This window comes from Callithrix jacchus, chromosome 5 (assembly GCF_049354715.1).
Source record: "Callithrix jacchus isolate 240 chromosome 5, calJac240_pri, whole genome shotgun sequence".
NCBI classification, from domain to species: Eukaryota; Metazoa; Chordata; class Mammalia; order Primates; family Cebidae; genus Callithrix; species Callithrix jacchus.
This window is the reverse complement of record NC_133506.1, coordinates 70,666,161-70,687,001: the sequence shown is the minus strand read 5'-3', so window position 1 is coordinate 70,687,001 and position 20,841 is coordinate 70,666,161. Positions and strand designations below refer to the sequence as shown.

Below are 20,841 nucleotides of genomic sequence, written 5' to 3'. Positions count from 1 at the left end.
TTGGAGTTTATTCAATATTAATGTCACCACCACACGGCGAGGGGTGTTTACGGCTCTCCAGAGCCCCTTTCACTTTTTTTTTTGGTCAGATTTTTCAAAGGTCTTAGAGACAGGCAAAAAGTTTTTTTGTTGTTGGTTTTGGTTATTTTTCAGAGACAGGGTCTTGCTCTGTCACTCGCGCTGGAGTGCAGTAGTGACATCGCAGCTAGCAGCAGCCTCAGCCTCCCAGGCTCAAACAATCCTCCTAGCTCAGCTTCCCGAGTAGCTGGGACTACAGGCACCTGATACTATGCCCAGCTGATTAAAAAAATTTTTTTGGTAGAGATGGGGGGTCTTGCTATGTTGCCTAAGCTGGTTTCAAGCTCCTGGCCTCAACTGATCCTCCCGCTTAAAAAGTTTTTAAACTTTTTTAACAATTATTTTTTGAGACACGGTCTTGCTCTGTTACCCACACTGGAGTGCAGTAGTATGATCACAACTCACTGCAGCCTCAGCCTCCCAGGCTCAAGTGATCCTTCCATCTCAGCCTCCCCAGTAGCTGGGACTACAGGTGCATGCCACTACACCTGGATAATTTTTGTATTTTTTGTAGGGATGGGGTTTCACCGTGTTGCCCAGTTGGTCCCGAACTCCTGGGATCAAGTGATCTGCCTGCCTCGCTGGGATACAGGCATAAGCCACTGTACCCAGCCCTTTACTTTTATTTTGAAGTAATTTCAAACTTACTGAAATGGTGTAAGAATTGTACAAAGAACTCCCAAGTACTATACACTAGATTCACCAGTTGTGGCTGCTTTGCCATGTTTGCTCAATTTCCTTTCCCACATCTACACATTTTCTTTTCCTGAGTCATATGAGTTGTAGACATCATGTCCCTTTACCTCTAAATGTATTTCTTAAGGCCAAGGACTTTCTCAGGGCAATGATCAAATTCTGGGAATTTAAAATGCATCCAATTCTATTATATACTGTTATTAAAATGTTATCAGTTGTCCCCACCATGTCCTATATAGCATTTGGTCCAGGATCCAATCTAGGACCACACATAGTATTTGTAGATTCATATCCTTATTTCACAGATAAGGAAATTGAGGTTCAAAGAGATGAAGAAGGGACTTGTCCAGGGTCAGTCACATGCCAAGTAAAGCAGTGACTTTGAGCCCTAGTTTGTGGATGCAGGGGTCACCCATTCATCTTATTATTGTGTTTCCTGAACAACCCCGTCTAGTAGCAGGAGGAGGTTGGGAGAAGTCAGTGGGACTCAGTCCCATCTCCAGGTCTGGCCAGGTGGAAAAAGTCCTGGGACAACAAATGCCATGGTGTCCCTCTGCCCCTCCTCCCAAGCTGGTCTTCGGAGGAGCTTCCGGCTGGGCTGTAGGGAGAGACTGGGTGGCTCGCAGGAAGGGAAGATGTCCTCTGGAGCTGAGTCTCCGGAGCTGCTGACTTACGAGGAGGTGGCCAGGTACCAACACCAGCCTGGAGAGCGGCCCCGCCTGGTGGTTCTGATCGGTAGGTGCCACCCCGGGTTTCCAGGGAGTGATCTGGTTTCCTCCCTGGAGTGGGTGGGGAGGGAGCTCGGCAGGGACCCTGGTCAGCCTTCCTCTTGTTTCCCAGGGTCTCTGGGAGCCCGACTACACGAGCTGAAGCAAAAGGTAGTGGCCGAGAACCCACAGCACTTTGGCGTTGCTGTTCCACGTAAGAGGGCCCCTGTGGGGGTTGTGTTTATCTGCACACACGCAAATACTTCCTGGGGACATAACTCTCCAGATGCATCCGAATCTTTACTTTGGGTTTAAAGAATCACCAGGCACTGCCTGCCATTGGCAAATGGTGAGACAAAGGCATGATGGGAAGAAATCCACTTTCAGTGGTTCTCCGAGACCCTCCGAGGCAGAAGCTGGAGGACCACTTGCTTAGCTCCTGCCTGAGGTGGGAGGTGAGCCCAGAGCACATTGTAGGCAAAGTGGCGCCTCAACCTGACACCAAGGGCCCCCCACAGTAGGGGGCATTCCTCCTCATCACAGTGAGTTTTGACTCCTTTGGCCCCTGCCCTCCACTTGGATGAGAGGGCAGGTCAAAGAAGCCACAGAGCCCCAAGAGTGGTATTTCTTGGCACTCCCTTATGGCCAGATTCCAGTTTGTCAGGGTGGTTGGGTACATCCCTGGGTGATGCCTCCCCTGCCAGTTCCTAAGGCTTGCTGCTGTTAAGGGCACCCTGGGATGTCAAGCTCCAGTGGGCAGAGGGTCCTGGTTCTAAATATGATAAGGAAGATGAGGAGAAGGATGATGAAGGTGCCAGGTACTACACCATGTGCAGTCCCTGGGTCAGCCCTCCCAGTACCCCCAAACAGAGAGATTGTAATCATCTTGCATGGCAGAGGAAGACAGTGAGGCTAAGAGAAGTTAAGTAACTTGCCCAGTCGGTAAGTGGTGGAGCTAAGATTCGAACTCAGGCATCTTGTCCCAGTCATGTTCATTTATTTTTGAGATGGAGTCTCACTCTGTCGCCCAGGCTGGAGTGCTGCACGATGTTGGCTCACTGCAACCTCCGCCTCCCAGATTCAAGCAATTCTCCAGCCTCAGCCTCCCAAGTAGCTAGGATTACGGGCACATGCCATCACGCCTGCCTAATTTATTATTTTTTTTGTATTTTTAGTAGATACGGGGTTTTGTCATGTTGATCAGGCTGGTCTCAAACTCCTGACCCTGTGGTCCGCCTGCCTCAGCCTCCCAAAGTGTTGGGGTTACAGGAGTGAGCCACCGTGCCTGGCCCCCAGTCATGTTCTTAATGAGGGTGCACAGTGGCCTCTCACCTGCTGCCTGCTACTTCATGCCCTTGTCTGCCCCTTTCTTTTCTGGGACTCACTCTTAGTCCCCTTGGCCTCAAAGGAATGCAGTGTGAATGCCTAGTGGGTACTGAGAGGGGTGCTGTGGCGGTGACAATGGGGCATCCTCAGAGCATTCTGGGGGAGGGCAACCACCAACCCTCGCTGTGGTCACACCGCTCTCCTTCGGCCCCTGGGCCTAGCACCTAGCACCTAGTCTGTGAGTTGTCAGAGCTGTCTTCCAGAGCCCAATCTGAAGTGGAAGGGATGTGAGGGAGGTGGTGGCGCTGGGGAGGCCCGTGATGGACCTGGAGGGCTTCAAGGAGCCACAGCCTTCCAGGTTTCAGCTGGACTGAAACAGGACATGCAGAGATTGCTCACACGGGATCGTTCAGAACCCCCTGGATCCATCCCTTGGAGAAGGAGATACCTGGATGGTCAGGCCCACCTGCTTCCAGGCACTCCACAGATAGGAAACTTTCCTCCTTGGTTTTAGAAACTGAGGGAGTCAGGGAAGCCTTCCCAGAGGCAGTGACTTATGTGCTGGGTTTTGAAGACTAAATAGGAGTTTTCCAGGCAGAAAATAAAGGACTGGTTCTCTGTACAGAGGAGACAACCTGTGCAAAGGGACAAAGCAGTGTTAGGGACTGGGGAAGTTAGTATGGATGATGTGGTGGAAAATGGAGCTGAGTCAAAGACTGGGCAGATCACTCAGGTCTTACATACTCAGCCAGGGTGTTTAGAATGTAATCCATAGACAAAAGTTTTTAAGCAGGGGAATGACGTGGTTGGAAAGTGACCCTAGCAGCTCTACCAGAGGTTGGACTAAGATGCCACAAATAGTATACAGGGCATCCCCTGAGTGGTTCCCATGGACCAGAAGGCACAGTGCCCCAGGATCCCATTTTTTCTTTTGGAAAATACTGTGTGTGGCTTTGTGTGTGCTCTTGTTCTGTGGAAGACCTGATTTTTCCCAGAAGTGTGCATCTCAATTCTGTTATGGAAATCAATGAGAAAACACCATGTGTTTTAACATTTTTGTTTGAGAGCCAGCCTTGCTGAAACACATCCAATCCATAACAGGGACTGCCTGTCTTCCTGTCTCCTTTTTCTTGAAATGAGAACTAATTGACTAAAGAATTAAATGTATACACCAGCATCAGATGTATGTGTGGCTACTTTGTTCTCAAAAAAGAAAAAGAATGAAGAATTAAAAGCTAGGACTGAGGGTCCCGTTAGGTGATTCTTTAAAAGCCACAGCATTGGTCAGGCGCTGTGGCTCACACCTGTAATCCCAGCACTTTGGGATGCTGAGGCAGGTGGATCACCTGAGGTCAGGAATTTGAGACCAGTCTGACCAACATGGAGAATCCCCGTCTCTCCTATAAATACAAAGTTAGCAGGGCGTGGTGATGCATGCCTGTAATCCCAGCTACTCAGGAGGCTGAGGCAGGGGAATCTCTTGAACCTGGGAGGTAGAGGCTGCAGTGAGCTGAGATCATGCCATTGCACTCCAGCTTGGGAAACGAGTGAAACTCTATCAAAAAAAGAAGAAAAGAAAAAGCCACAGCATCAAGGAGTCAGTGAGCAGAGTGGTTAAGGGTATAAGCTGGGCATTTGGCAGAGGGACTGATTCTGGCTGTGCTTCCTACTGGCTGTGGGTCACTGGGCACAGCGCTGAACTTCTCTGTGCCTCAGTTTTCTCAGCTGCGAAAAGAAAGGCCTCCTTTTGCCTACATCAAAGAGTCGTTGTGTGAATCAGTGATACGCCCGGAAAGGCACAGTGCCTGAGACAGGGACATGCGATGAGGTGGAAGTGCTTGGTTTCGACACACAGAGCAGCCCTGAACTCCTGGATGAGTGCCTAAGCCCACTGCTGTCCCCATGTGCTGTGATGCAACATCTCTTTGCCCAGCTTTCCTTCTTTCTTTCAAAGATACCACAAGGCCCCGAAAGAGCCATGAGAAGGAAGGAGTGGAATATCACTTTGTGTCTAAGCAAGCATTTGAGGCCGACTTACATCACAACAAGTACGTTGCTTGATGGGTTAGTCGGCCCTCCAGGTAGCTGCGTGTTTTCATGTCTGCCCTGTATTCCACTGGAGCTCCTGGGTGGGCTTCTGGAAAGGATGGGGGAGGCAGGACAGAAGTCATGTTAGGAGGTCCCCTTTGCTTTGCTAATTTAGGAAAGCTTAGGAACTAAAGGTCTTTTCCCCTTTGGTGGCGTTTTAGGTTCCTGGAACATGGTGAATATAAGGAAAATCTCTATGGAACCAGCCTGGAGGCCATTCAGGCTGTTATGGCCAAAAACAAAGTTTGTTTGGTGGATGTGGAGCCGGAAGTGAGTTCCTGGGCCTGCTGGCCATTTCTGGTTAACGGGATTTATATCTAGGGGATTGTACGTTCTACATTAACAGTAAACCTCAGTCTAAGGAATTTTTAGTCTAGAACACTGGCTGTTAAATTTCTTTGGGTCTTCCTTTGTGACTCAGATAAAAGCCTTGTACCCCAAAACATACCCCTCTATCCACAAATGCTGCATTCATTTTAGGGAGCTCATGGACACTCTGGTGGCTCACAGACCCAGGCTAGTAACCCCTGCATGGAACAGATCACTCAATAGTTGGTGGCACTGACTGGCCGTTGCAATGTGCCAGAGAATTAGAGGTCAATACTCAGGTTTGACTGGGCGTAGTGGCCCACGCCTGTAATCCTACCACTTTGGGAGGTTGAGGCAGCCGGATCACGAGGTCAGGAGTTCGAGACTAGCCTGGCAAACATAGTGAAACCTCGTCTCTATGAAAAATACAAAAATTAGGCAGGTGTGGTGGTACATGCCTGTAGTCCCAGCTACTTGGGAGGCTGAGGTAGGAGAATGGCTTGAACCCGGGAGGTGGAGGTTGCAGTGAGCTGAGACCATGCCATTGCACTCCAGACTGGGTGACAGAATGAGACTCTGTCTCAAAATAAATAAACACACACACACACACACACACACTCCCCTCCCCCTCCCTCCCAGGTAAAACTCTCCGTGCCAGGCCTCCTCTTCTCCAGCCAGGGCAGGTGGAGTCAGTGGCTTAGAGAACCACTCAGGGAGGCAGTCAGGAGAGCAGTTTAAAGGGGAAGAAGAGGGAGGGAGACCTGACCCTGTGAAATGCTTCAAAAACATTTCCACTCCTGCACACCAGCATGCTGTGGGCTCAGCAGGGGCTTCACCATCTTTTTAACCTTGTCTTTTAGAAAAACTGCCAAGCTTTGAACTCGATCTGGGGACTTTTTTCCCCTCTATAGACACAGATCTCTGATTTTATGATATAAACTGTAGGCATTATTTTAAAGAAGTTTGCTTGAAACGTATTCCAAAAAGCACGTTATGCCTATAAAGGAAAACGCTCACTCATTTGGACTTACAGGGAGCTAGTGGTCAAAATTCAAAGTCTGAGTTTGAAAAATGTCTTTGAAAAGTGATGTTATTGATCTTTTGGATGCAGATAATGCATATAGCAGTTTCACACTAGTGTTTCCAAATGGAGCCCGTACATTCTAGATAAAATGGATTAATCAAGAGTATAATTTCTACAGTCTACAGTTTTGATTTCAGGTTATCTCTTTGGTAATCTAATTTGCTTTGCAAACTTTTTCTTCTGTGAATACCAAGAGGAGGTGCTAATAGTGTAGTCCAAATTGATGACATTTGACTAAAAAAATAGACATTGACTCCTGCTTCCTCACCCATCAGGAATGGAAGGTGGAGAGGAGCCTAGAAGGTTAATTATAGCCAAAGGGGTCAGGGCTAAGAGATAGCAACTCTCTGAGCTGAGGCTTAGGACCCTGCTGTTGGCAGCGAGTGTGCCTTCAGGGCCGCTGAGTTCAATGTCAAGGTGAAGGACGAGTAAAGGAGCAGTTGGTCTGCCCAGCTGCAGTTCATTGTCATGGGACCCATGTAACCAGGACCTTTGCTGTTGAGGTTACGGGATTGAAGCATACAATTACTGAGCTTTCAAAAGTATGTTTCACAATAGAACACTGCAAAAGTATATAATATTCCTGAATTTTCTTTCTCAGGCACTGAAGCAACTGAGGAACTCAGAATTTAAACCCTATATTATATTTGTAAAGCCTGCAATTCAGGAAACAAGAAAGACGCCGCCTATGTCCCCAGCTTGTGAGGACACAGCAGCCCCACTTGTAAGTTTAAAGTTGATTGTTTCTTTTCTGAAGGCCTAAGAGAGGCTGTTGTTACAGGAACACTTCTAGCTGTGTAAGGGTGCGTGCGGCTGAGGAGGGACGCAGGACATACCCTCTGCACATGATTGTCTTTCCATTTTGCCTATTGAAAGACTCAGAGAAGATGATCAGATGGCCAGAGGGCCCACGGTGAACACTGGAAGTGTCTCCCAGACCAGGCAGGTGGCTTTGCCTGGGCTCACACCCCACCAAACCCAAGTTTTTTATTTTTTTCTTTGTTAGAGATGGAGTCTCGCACTGTCACCCAGGCTGGAGTACAATGGTGCGATCTTGGCTCACTGTAGCCTCCACCTCCCAGGTTCATGCGATTCTCCTGCCTCAGCCTCCCGAGTAGCTGGGATTACAGGCACCCACCACCACACCTGGCTAATTTTTTGTATTTTTAGTTGAGATGGGGTTTCACTATGTTAGACTGGTCTCAAACTCCTGACCTCGTGATCCGCCCGCCTTGGCCACCCAAAGTGCTGGGATGACAGGCGTGAGCCCCTGTGCCCAGCCCAAACCCAAGTATTTTTAATTGAAACCCCAGCTAACAAGGTCATTATCATTGCTTTCAAACCAGTTTGAATCATCAGTGAGTGAAGGGATTTCTAAAACTAGTGGATGAGATCATCTGATGTGTCCTAAATGAACTTTATTTTGCTGTCAGATTCTTTGTTCAGCCCAGTCTATGTCAGGCTGGCGGGACCCTCACCCAAAACCTGAATATTTGACAGGGTTCTTCCAGGAGGTCTGGGCTTGGTGACTCATCTTTTTTGGTCCTTAACAGGGTCACTTAGCAGAATGAGCTGGAAGTTGTTATGGGTGGTGGGGGCAGTCAGAAACAACTCAGTCCCGGAGGAGACTTTGCCTGCTGTCCTGTACAGCTGGTTCATTGGAAGGAGGCCCTCTCAGATCCTTCCCCCTTGTCAGGAAGCTCCCTCCAAGTCAAGATGTTGTTGCAATCCTAGTTCATACTCATTCTGTTTTAACCGTCCACATTGATAAATTTTTTATTTTATATTTTATTTTTAAAGACAGGCTCTCACTATGTTGTCCAGGCTGGTCTTGAACTCCTGGTCTCAAGTGATCCTCCCACCTTGGCCTCCCAAAGTGCTGGGATTACAGGTGTGAGCCACTATGCCCAGCCTTTTACTTTTTTTAGAACAGGGTCTTGCCGTGTTGCCCAGGCTGGAGTACAGTGGTGCAGTCACAGCTCACTGCAGCCTTGAACTTCTGGGCTCATGCAGTCCTCCTTCCTCAGCTTCCTAAGTAGCTGGGACTACAGGCATGTACCACTAATGCCCAACCAATTAAAATTTTTTTATAGAGACAGGCTGTCTCTGTGCTGCCCAGGCTGGTTTCAAACTCCTGCCCTCAAGTGATCCTCCCGCCTTAGCTTCCCAAAATGTTGGAATTACAGATGTGAGCCACCTTGCCTGGTTTCAGTAGTTATTTCGAATGGCATACATACAAGGAACATTAGAAATTCTCTCCTTGGGGAGTACTAAACACTGGGGTCTATTGGGGGGAAAAGGGGAGGGCCAGTGGGAGGGGGAGGTGGGGAGGGATAGCCTGGGGAGAAATGCCAAATGTGGGTGAAGGGGAGAAGCAAAGCAAAGCACACTGCCATGTGCGTACCTACGCAACTGTCTTGCATGCTCTGCTCATGTACCCCAAAACCTAAAATCCAATAAAAAAAAAAAAAAGAAAAAGAAATTCTCTCCTTGGCCAGGCACGGTGGCTCATGCCTATATCTCAGCACTTTGGGAGGCTGGGGCAGGCAGATTGCTTGAGCCCAGGAATTCAAGACCAGCCTGGGCAACTTGGTAAAACCCTGTCTCTACAAAAAAATTACAAAAATTAGCCAGGTGTGATGGCACACACCTATAGTCCCAGCTACTCGGGTGACAGTGAGACTCTGTCTCCAAAAAAAATTAAAAAATAGAAAAAGAAAAAAAGAATTTTTCTCCTTTAAGTGGGGAGGCCGGGCACGGTGGCTCATGCCTATAATCCCAGCACGTTGGGAGGCCAAGGCAGGCAGATCACCTGAGGTCAGGAGTTTGAGACCAGCCTGGCCAACCTGGTGAAACCCCATCTCTGCTAAAAATACAAAAATTAGCCAGGCGTGGTGGCACGCCTGTAATCCCAGCTACTCCAGAGGCTGAGATAGGAGAATTGCTTGAATCCAGGAGGCAGAGGCTGCAGTGAGCTGAAATTGTACCACTGCAGTGTCTAGCCTGGATGACAGGGCAAGACTCCATCTCAAAAAACAAACAAACAAACAAACAAAAAAAGAAACTCAAAGGGAAATATCAACTCAGGTCTAGAATCATTTAGAAACATACAGTATTGGCTGAGTGCAGTGGCTCACACCTTTATTCCCAGCACTTTGGGAAGCTGAGGCGGGTGGATCACCTGAGGCCAGGAGTTTGAGACCAGCTTGACCAACGTGATGAAACCCCATGTCTACTAAATACAAAAAATTAGCTGGGCGTGGTGGTTCACCCCTGTAATTCCAGCTACTCAGGAGGCTGAGGCAGGAGAATCTCTTGAACCTGGGAGGTGGATGTTGCAGTGAGCCGAGATTGTGCCATTGCACTCCAGCCTGGGCAACAAGAGTGAAACTCCATCTCAAAAAAAAGGAAGAAATGTTCATTATGCCTATCATGGTGGTTGATGTTGATAGCTATAACCAGAAAATCAGAAACAACCTAAACGTTCAGTAGCAGAACTCAGCTCAATATACTGCATTACATGATACTTACAGGATGTATTGAAATATTATAGCCAGTTAAAAGCCACGTGTTGGGGCTGGGTTTGGTGGCTCACACCTGTAATCCCAGCACTTTGGGAGGCTGAGCAGATCACCTGAGGTCAGAAGTTTGAGACCAGCCTGGCCAACATGGTGAAACCCCGTTTCTACTAAAAATACAAAAATTAGCTGGGTGTGGTGGTGGACACCTGTAATCCCAGGTACTTGGGAAGCTGGGGCAGGAAAATCACTTGAACCTGGAAGGCAGAGGTTGCAGTGAGCTGAGTTCGTGCCACTGCGCTCCAGCCTGGGCAACAGAGTGAGACTCCATCTAAAAAAATAATAATAATAAAAACGAAAAATAAATAAATAAATAAAGGCATGTTGTGGAGAAATATTTGATGACATAGCCAAATACAAGAAAATGAAAATCAGAAAATAAAAGATCAGGATTCTAATTTTGTGTCACACACGAAGAAAGCACACTAAGACGCTAACGGCAGTTCTCCCTGGTGCGCTCACGACTCATTTTCGTTTTCTCTGTTTTACTGTGTGCTTTTTGGAGGGGAGTTAAGAGCTTTATTAAGATAAAATTTACATACCGTATAATTGACCCATTTAAAGCATACAATTCGATGATGTATTCAGAGAGTTGTTGCAACTACCACAGTCAGTTTAAGAGCATTTTCATCATCTCAAAAAGAAACCTTGAGCTCATTAGAATTTCCTATTATCTGTTTGCCTCCTGCCCCTCCCTAGCCACAGGCAACTGCTGATCTACTATCACTGTAAATTTGTCTGTTCTAAACTTTTCATAGAAATGGATTCATACAATATAAGACCTTTTATATCTGGCTTTTTTCACTTAGTGTTTTTAAGGTTCATGTATCAATACTTCATTCTTTTTTTTTTAAAGCTAAATAATATTCCATTGGACAGAGTATCACATTTTGTTTAGTCATTTATCGATTAATGGACATTTAGATTGTTTCTACCTTTTCAGCTATGATAAGTCATGGTATATTCTATTCATATACAAGTTTTTGTGTGAATATACGTTTTCATTTCTCTTGTGTGTATCCCTTGGTATGGAATTGCTGGGTTGTAGGGTAGCTGTATGTTTGACATCTGGAGGAACTGCCAGACTCTTCCATGGCAGCTGTACCATTTTACATTCTCAGCAGCAGTGTTCAAGTTCCCATTTCTCCACATCCTCACCAGCACTTGTCTTTTTTGTTTGTTTGTTTGTTTGTTTGTTTGTTTTGAGACAGAGTCTCCTTTTGTTGCCCAGGCTGGAGTGCAATGTTGTGATCTCAGCTCAAGTGATTCTCTGAGTTCAAGTGATTCTGTGCCTCAGCCTCCTGAGTAGCTGGGATTACAGTCACACACCATCATGCCCGGCTAATTTTTTTTTTTGTATTTTTACTACAGATAGTGTTTCACCATGTTGGCCAGGCTGGTCTCGAACTCCTGACCTTGGGTAATCCACCTGCCTCAGCCTCCCAAAGTGCTGGGATTACAGGCATGAGTCACCACACCTTGCCCTTACTTTTCTTGATAGTGTCCTTTGAGGCATAACATTTTAAAATTTGATTAAGTCCGATATATCTTTTTTCTTTTGTTGCTTATTTTGTATCATATCTAAGAAATCATTGTTAAATTCAAGATCATAAAGATTTACTCCTTTGTTTTCCTTTTAAGATATTTATACTTGTAACAGTTACGTTCGGGTCTATCATCTATTTTGTGTTATTTTCTGTGGATTGTGTGAAATAGGGGTCCAACTTCATTCTTTAAAAGTGAATACCCAGCTAAGCCGGCACCATTGGCTGAAAAGAGTATTCTTTTCTCATTAAATTATCTTGACACCCTTGTCAAGAATCAGTTGGAAAGAAAAGCAAGGGTTTCTTTCCGGAGTCTCAGTTCCATTCCACTGGCCTACACGTCTGTTCTTAGCCCAGCACCACACTGTCTTACTTTGATTACTAGCTTTATAGTAGGTTTTGAAGTCAGGTTTTTCAAGCTTGTTTTGGCTAGTCTAGGTCCTTTGCATTTCCATATGAATGTTAGGATCAGTCTGTTTATTTGTTTTACCATATTTGTTTTGTTTTACAAATATTTCAGGATTGAAAGAATTTAATAAGCAGGGGAGAAAGGGCTCATTTTTCAAAGAGTAAATAAATTATTGGGAGAATAAGAGGCAGCTTCCTAGGACTCAAGGAAAGTTCTGGCAAATTATCAGGTCCACAGGAAGTGGCAGCTTTCTAGGAGGCAGAACCCTCCCTGACCCATGGTGGTTATTTCAAGAGAAGCAGCTGCATTCTAGTCCCAGCGTCCTTCAGCCTGGCAAGTTTTGTCGTCTATCCCATCTCCTTTCTTGCCCACCAGCGTGCTGCAATCCAAGCAGGTGGGCTGATGATGAAATGCAGCTGGCCTGTATGTGCCTCACCACCCTGCAGCAAGGTCACAGCGAGGCTGCTCAACACAGAGATTCCAACCTGGGGGTTTGGAGTGGGGCCCAGGCTCCATTTTTAACACACAGCCTTTCATGTGGTTTTGATGTATGTTGGCAGACCCCAGATGACATCTGGAGAAATTCCTCACAAAGGCTCGAGTTTTGTGTGACATTAAATATCTGTCCATTGGGGCCGGGCGCGGTGGCTCACGCCTGTAATCCCAGCACTTTGGGAGGCCGAGGCGGGTGGATCACGAAGTCAAGAGATTGAGACCATCCTGGTCAACATGGCGAATCCCCATCTCTACAAAAAATAGAAAAATTTAGCTGGGCATGGTGGTACACGCCTGTAATCCCAGCACTTTGGGAGGCTGAGGCGGGTGGATCACGAAGTCAAGAGATCGAGACTATCCTGGTCAACATGGTGAATCCCCGTCTCTACTAAAAATACAAAAAATTAGCTGGGCGTGGTAGCGCACGCCTGTAGTCCCAGCTACTCAGGAGGCTGAGGCAGGAGAATTATCTGAACCCAGGAGGCGGAGGTTGCAGTGAGCTGAGATTGCGCCACTGCACTGCAGCCTGGGTAACCAGAGTGAAACTCCATCTCAAAAAAAAAAAAAAAAAAGAAAGAAAAAAAAGAATCTGTCCATTGTTTGGCACCTGAGTTCCTGGTAGTGGTCCCACAACACCCTTTGGGTACATCCTCTGTCTGTCTCCTTGCTGACCACAAGTTCACAGGGCTTCTGGCTTCTGAGCCAGCAAGCTAATCCAACCTGGGGGTGACGGATGGCATGGGGGTATCTTTCCTATGTGAGCTTCAGGACCATGACTCTTGCTGAAGACACAGGTGGGTGAGTTCATCTTTACAGGTCAGGAAAGGGGTTCAGGGATTTATGACTGCAAAGCAAATGTCACACATTTTACCCCATTAGAGATTTACTTAAGTTCTTTCTAGATGCAGACGTTTATTAGGAAGATTGTGGTTCTTAGTGGCAAAATTTTTCCTTTTATAATTTCTCAAATAGCCAAATGCTTCCAGGATTATCCATGTGGGTACCTGGAGGAGGGGACACTGGAAGCAGCAGACAGGTCTATAGGATGGGTGTATGTCAGGGAGTGGGGAAGGTGGAGTTGAAGAGCCAGGGGGCAGTTATGGGACAGTACAAAGTGCTTCTGAGTATGAAAGTAACCCTGCAAGAATATTCTAAATAGAATTGGGATGTGTTTCCCAATTTAATCCAGTTTTTTTTCTCCTAGAGGAGAGAAGGAGGAGAAATTATCTCAGCCTTCTCTTACATTTCTACTGTCTTTGAAGTCACATGCCAGACTCTTTTCCTAGATCTCGAGGACCCAAATCCTGAAATTTCTGATGCTCTTTCTAAAGTAGGAATTGGGTTTTGACTGGTGACAGAGAGAAGCCGCGGGATATTTTGGAATGTAGATCTCTTTGGGAAAGAACAGAATTCACCCTTTCCCTGTGGCAGCATGAAAACACGGAGCCCCTAGAAGCAGAGGGGAGAAAGCAGCAGAGGACTAGAAAGGGAAGTGGGTGAATGCCAGTGACAAATCTCATTTTATAATTTTATTTAGAATGGACCTGCCACTTTCCTGTTTTCCAAAACCAGGCTAATTGTCAGACAACTACTCACCTGAAATAATATTTATTAGAGGTTCTTTGGAATGAAGAAGCAAACAGTGCCCACAGTGGGTGATGGAGTTGTTGCCTATGCCTTAATGTTAGGTGTCAGGAAAGCAATCAAATTAAAGGGATCAGCTGCCCTAAGGAAATGGGGAATTTGATTAGAATTGTCCAGTGCTTTCTTAAATAACTCCACTTTGCTATGCTTGTGTTTGGCTCTGGTGTGAGGAAATGAAAAATTTAGTTCTATACTATGAATTTAGGAGTCTTAAGGAGGGCATTAGAATGATTTCTTCTTCCTCCCCCAGTTGATTGCAGAAATGCTTGCTCTGTTTTTATATAGTTAATATTTATAGTTCTTATAATTATTTAATCTGTATACTAATTGCCATGCAGCACAATACCACTACTTCATTGGAAGTACTTCTGAGGCAGGAAGTGTGATATTGACATATATACACACAGATATAGAATCAGCATCCCCAATGCACTTTCTACCATGGCTTTCAGCTCATAGGTCCTCAGCCGGTATTCTGTGAGTGGCGACTGAGCAGTGATTGTGTCTACTGCCCATTAACTTTCTTTGAAGTTTGACCTGATGTTGTCCCTATGCTTTGTTCTTGTGTACATGGTTGGTTATCAGTGGGACCTAGTCATCCACTCCTCACTTAAAGGTTGGGGCCAGGCATGGTGGCTCATGCCTGTAATCCCAGCACTTTGGGAGGTGGAGGCAGGTGGATCACGAGGTCAGGAGTTCAAGACCAGCCTGGCCACCAAGATGGTGAAACCCGTCTCTACTAAAAATACAAAAATTAGCTGGGCGTGGTGGCAGGTGCCTATAATCCCAGCTACTTGGAAGGCTGAGGTAGGAGAATTGCTTGAACCCGAGTGGCAGAGGTTGCAGTGAGCCGAGATCATTCCAGCCTGGGCGATAGAGACTCTGTCTCAAAAGAAAAAAAAAGTTAAAGGTTAGAACATTGCTCAAGACAAAGGCTGTAGATTTGTTGTAGAACAACCCAGTTGTTCCATACCACCCCTTTCCTTGCAGGATGAGCAGCAGCAAGAGATGGCCGTTTCTGCCGCCTTCATAGACCAGCATTACGGGCACCTGGTGGACGCCGTGCTGGTGAAGGAGGATCTCCAGGGTGCCTACAGCCAGCTCATAGTGGTCTTAGAGAAGCTGAGCAAGGACACTCACTGGGTACCTGTTAGTTGGGTCAGGTAACTTTATCCTGGAACATCTAAGCTGGACCGGACCTTGAAGATCATCTAGTCCAGCCTCCCTCATTTTACCATCAAGGAATCTCCACAAATTCCATCATTGAGAAGAGCATAGTGGGAAGTCTTGTTTGTTGTTGGTTTTTGTCTGTTGTTTTTCACTGCACCTCTTTGGATCATGATTTGAAAGGGGCATATCAGAAAACAACACATTTCACTCATTAAAGTATCACAGGCAAGCGGACCCTGATTCTTTGTACCAGAGTTAAGTGGCCACTGTCTTTTGCAGGCGGTAGTGGTTAATTTATACAGTACTGATTTGCAGAATGTTTAAGCTTTTTAAACATAGTGATACACAGTAGTTTTTTTGGAAGCTAATTTGTTTTATCCAAGGGGATTTTCCATGTGACTGAAGTTCCCCTGTCTTCAAGCACTGAAATGTTGATCTTAACCTTTTTTTGAAGTGCTTGCCTGATAATAGAAAACTGGTTCTCTGCCTATATATTGAGTATATGAGAATTTTCTCTGGAAGGCTGAGGCACACATCACCATCAACATGAATTACTGTACTATTCTATACTGCAGTGGTGCCTTCAGGGACTCAAGGAATGTAAGGTTGCCTTTCCCCTTTCTTGTTTTTCTTTTTTGTTGCTTTTGAGACAGAGTGTTGCTCTATCATGCAGGCTGGAGTGCAGTGGCACAATCTTGGCTCACTGCAACCTCCGCCTCCTGGATTCAAGCAATTCTGCTTCAGCCTCCTGAGTAGCTGGGATTATAGGCACATGCTACCACACCCAGCTAATTTTTTTCTTTTTGTATTTTTAGTAGAGACGGGGTTTCGCCATGTTTGTCAGGCTGGTCTTGAACTCCTGACCTCGTGATCTGCCCACCTCAGCCTCCCAAAGTGCTGGGATTACAGGCGTGAGCCACCGTGCCTGGCCTGCCTTTCCCCTTTCTAAATACCCTCAGATTCCTAACATCAAGCCCTTGCTTTGTTGGATTTGTTCTATTCCATCCATTGTCCTTTTTGTTACTGACACTTGCGTGGTCCTAGCCTGTCTCTGCCATGAGGTCATAGGGGTTCCTGTTGAGCTAGATCTTGGGAAACCAGATGACTCTCCCTGTCAAAGCTATGGCTATACCACCATAAACCATTTCTGGCCTAATGGGTTGTCTCTGAGCAAAAATGATGGTCACCCAGGATTCTTGATAGATCTTAGTGGCTCAGAGAATGTTATTTACTATTAGTAGCCAACAACAGTCTTTATTCTGTGCTGGATGCTATGCTAAGGCCTTTACATACATTACCCTGATAAATACACCAAGCCAGTGAGGTAGGATTCTTATCATTCCGTTGTACAAATGAGAAAAAAATAAAGCTTAGACGGTTTAAATAATGTACCCAAGCTTGCACAGATTAAAAAAAAATTGCAGGCCAGGCACTGTGGTGCATGCCTGTAATCCTAGTACTTTGGGAGGCCGAGGTGGGCAGATCACTAGAGCTCAGGAGTTTGAGACCAGTCTGGGCAACGTGTTGAAACCCCATTTCTATAAAAAATACAAAAACTAGCCAGATGTGGTGGTGTGCGCCTGTAGTCCCCGCTACTCGGGAGACAGGTGGGAGGATCCAGGTGGTCAAGGCTGCAGTGAGCCATGATTGTGCCACTGCACTCCCGCCTAAGTGACAGAGTGAGATCCTGCCTCAAAAATAAATAAAATGCAGAACTATGGAATTTGAGCCTATATTTCCCAAATACCAGAGATGATCCTTAACCACCATACTATACTATACTACCTCATTCTTTTGTGGTCCCATAATCAAGGCTACCCATTAATATAATTCACTTATAAGTGATGAATGTGTTCACAGCTAGAGTTTCTAATATGAAGTGTGGCCATAACTTCTAAGACTGAAATGAGGCTACATACACAGGTGTACATTTTCAAGTTCTTTTATTCATGAGAGGAAAAGACAGCCAGGTTGAAGGTGAAGCACCAGGGAGGTTTTCCACCCATCTAGAAATTTCCATTTTACCTTCCTACACAAGGATACCTTTGCAACTCTCAAGCTCATGAACCTGGTAGGTCCCACCTAACAGGATCACATTCTTCAGAACTTTCTAGCAAAAAGATGGAGGCTTCTTTGCATTTAGAGAGTACTGGATTCTCATCAAGTGAAATTGATCTTGAGCTGATCCACAGAGAGCCAGGCCAGGGAGGGCAGCTGCCCCTGAAGTGTGACTAGCACGTGCAAAGTTGTTATGCAGGATAACGCCTGTAATCCCAGCACTTTGGGAGGCCTAGACAGGTGGATCACCTTCGAGACCAGCCTGGCCAACATGGTGAAACCCCGACTCTATTAAAAATAAAAATAAAAAATTAGCTGGGCATGGTGGTGGGTGCCTGTAATCCCAGCTGCTTGGGAGGCTGAGGCAGGAGAATCACTTAAACCTGGGAGGCAGAGGTTGCAGTGAGCCAAGATCACACCACCGCTGTCCAGCCTGGGTGACAAGTGAGACTCTCTTAAAAAAGGTGGTTATACAGGAGAGCTCGGATCTGAAGTCTGCTCACAGGCAAAAGCAAAAACCCACACACATTAAAAGTTACTCTTAAAGACCCCCTGGGGAGGCACCATGGTGGAGATCTCAGTCAGCTCTCCAAGTTCCCTGCAGGTGGTTTTCCCTCCAGTGTGGGGACACAGTGGTTGGGTGCCTGATGACGTTCTTTCTGCATTTTATGCCACTCCACAGACATTTTCTGCTGCTAACATATTTTTACACAATTGTCAGATGAAATTATGTTATTGTCTTTATATGTATTATGAAGCAGAGTATTAAAAAGTGACCCTTCACCAAGTGTGGTGACACGCCTGTAATCCCAGCACTTTGGGAGGCTGAGACAGGAGGATCACTTGGGTTCAGGAGTTAAAGACCAGCCTAGGCAACATCATGAGACATTGTCTCCATTAAACATAAAATTAGGGCTGGGAGCAGTGGCTCACGCCTGTTATCCCAGCACTTTGGGAGGCCAAGGCAGGTGGATCACTTGAGGCCAGAAGTTCAAGACCAGTCTGGCCAATATGGCAAAACCCTGTCTCTACTAAAAATACAAAAATTAGCCAGGCATGGTGGTATGCGCCTATCTATATTCCCAGCTACTCGGGAGGCTGAGGCATGAGAATCACTTGAACCTGGAAGGCGGAGGTTGCAGTGAGCCAAGATTGTGCCACTGCACTCCAGCCTAGGCAACTGAGCAAGACTGTCTCAAATATATTAATTTTAATTAATTAAAAATACACCGGGCATGGTGGCTCACCCTGTAATCCCAGCACTTTGGGAGGCCGAGGCAGGCGGATCACGAGGTCAAGAGATCGAGACCATCCTAGCCAATATAGTGAAAGCTCATCTCTACTGAAAATACAAAAATTATCCGGGCATGGTGGTGCAAACCTGTAGTCCCAGCTACTCAGGAGGCTGAGGCAGGAGAATCGCTTGAACCTGGGAGGCAGAGGTTGCAGTGAACCGAGATCGCACCACTGCACTTCAGCCTGTCTCAAAAAATAACAAAAAAATTTTAAAATTAGCTGGGCATGGTGGCATGCCCCTATGGTCCCAGCTACTCGGGAAGCTGAAGTGGGAGAATTGCCTGAGCTGAGGAAGATGGAGGCTGCAGTGAGCTCTGATTGCATCACTGCACTCCAGCCTGAGCAACAGAGTGATACCCTGTCTCAAAAAACAAAAAAGAGTGATCCTTGCTTTATTCCCTGTTAAGGCAGCACCCCCATCCCCAAGACAAGCTGTGCCTACAGCTGTTTGTCAGCTACCAGATTTATCGGAGTAGGAAGGGAGGGCCCCAGAGACAGAGGTTATTTGGAAGGCATTTTTGCAGTTCATGCAGAAAACTATTGTTAAAAAATGCACCTGTATTCAAATATTTATTGGTGGAATGTGTGTAAAAGCAATTCCAAACCCCATTTCAACTAGCAATCCATATGTTCTGAGCCCCTGGGCAAAATTCTGGAAAAAGTCCATCACTCTGGGCCCGACACTAATAAATCTTATTACAACCCCCTCAAGACGGACGTTTTTTTTTTTTGAGACGGAGTTTTGCTCTTGTTACCCAGGCTGGAGTGCAATGGCGCGATCTCGGCTCACCGCAATCTCTGCCTCCTGGGTTCAGGCAGTTCTCCTGCCTCAGCCTCCCGAGCAGCTGGGATTACAGGCACGCACCACCGTGCCCAGCTAATTTTTTGTAATTTTAGTAGAGACGGGGTTTCACCATGTTGACCAAGATGGTCTCGATCTGTTGACCTCGTGATCCACCCGCCTCGGCCTCCCAAAGTGCTGGGATTACAGGCTTGAGCCACCGCGCCCGGCCTAAGACGGACCTTTTTAAATCCTTGGGTCTTCAAACATAGATAAGTTGGCTGCCTGTATCTACAACCAGAGAGGATGTGCTCTCTGGAGGAATTTTCTAGGTCAGAAGTATTAAATAGATGGCATATGTGCAGCCAATGCCCATTCCTGTACCTGTGGAAGACATTACTAATTGATCACAGCACTCTCCTATTATGATCACAGCACTCTTCTATTGAATTTAGATTCAATTAGTAATGTCTTTGGCTCTTTCAGGACAGTGTTTGGCATCAGCTGGGCAGAATTAGGTAGTGAGTTATTCCTGTTTGCCATTTTCAATCCACTGATTTGTAACCTTCCCGGCTATCCACTTCACTCCGCTTGGAAGACGGGTTTAAGAAAGTTAGAACCATCTGTCATTTACAGGCAGTGCTGAGATATATTAGCCAATTGTGTATTCAAATACATACAGGCTTTAAAACATGTGGCCAATGAAATTGTGTATCCACTTATCCAGCATCACATCATTTATGCAACCAATCACAGGACTGTGCATCCAAACAGTGGTAACACTTGATTTCTTTAATAACTGCAGAGTTCAGCATATGCACAAAGCTCATTTTTTAATCAGATAGTTAAGAACAAACAAGTAGCATTTCTTTATTTGGTGGAGTTAATACTGATTGGTTTCTTTTTTTGAGATGGAGTCTCACTCTGTCGCCCAGGCTGGGGTGCAATGGCGCAATCTCGGCTCACTACAACCTCTGCCTCCGGGGTTCAAGTGATTCTCCTGCCTCAGCTTCCCGAATAGCTGGGATTACAGGCGCCCGGCTAATTTTTTTTTTTTTTGAGACCAAGTTTCACTCTTGTTACCCAGGCTGGAGTGCAATGGCGCGATCTCGGCTCACTACAACCTCCGCCTCCTGGGTTCAGGCAATTCTCCTGCCTCAGCCTCCTGAGTAGCTGGGATTACAGGCACGCGCCACTATGCCCAGATAATTTTTTGTATTTTTAGTAGAGACGGGGTTTCACCATGTTGACCAGGATGGTCTCGATCTGTTGACCAGGATGGTCTCGATCTCTTGACCTCGTGATCCACCCGCCTCGGCCTCCCAAAGTGATAATTTTTGTATTTTTAATAGAGACAGGGTTTCACCATGTTGGTCAGGCTGGTCTTGAACTCCTGATTTCAAGCAATCCACCTGACTTGGCCTCCCAAAGCGCTGGGATTACAGGTGTGAGCCACTGCGCCCGGCCACTGATCAGTTTCTTCATTTTTCTTGCCTTTTGAATAGTCACCAACTAGCTTCCTTTAAAAGTCAAAGGCTTATGGTTTCAGAACAAGATGGTGTAGAATCACTTGTTCCT

General features: G+C 46.2%; 1 protein-coding gene across 5 annotated transcripts in view; it reads left to right on the top strand.

Annotated features, from left to right (window-relative positions):
* MPP3 (MAGUK p55 scaffold protein 3) overlaps positions 1 to 15,357 on the top strand; it is a 33,212-nt gene extending 17,855 nt beyond the window's left edge. For all 5 annotated transcript variants that reach the window (XM_035299671.3, XM_054255714.2, XM_002748035.6 and 2 more), the window contains 6 exons: positions 1,345 to 1,509; positions 1,615 to 1,695; positions 4,762 to 4,855; positions 5,057 to 5,165; positions 6,890 to 7,012; positions 14,949 to 15,357. In XM_035299671.3, coding sequence (XP_035155562.1) covers positions 1,345 to 1,509; positions 1,615 to 1,695; positions 4,762 to 4,855; positions 5,057 to 5,165; positions 6,890 to 7,012; positions 14,949 to 15,125 — 749 coding nt within the window. In that variant the 3' untranslated portion in view covers positions 15,126 to 15,357. The remainder of the gene's footprint in view (positions 1 to 1,344; positions 1,510 to 1,614; positions 1,696 to 4,761; positions 4,856 to 5,056; positions 5,166 to 6,889; positions 7,013 to 14,948) is intronic.
* Positions 15,358 to 20,841: the final 5,484 nt, after the last annotated feature.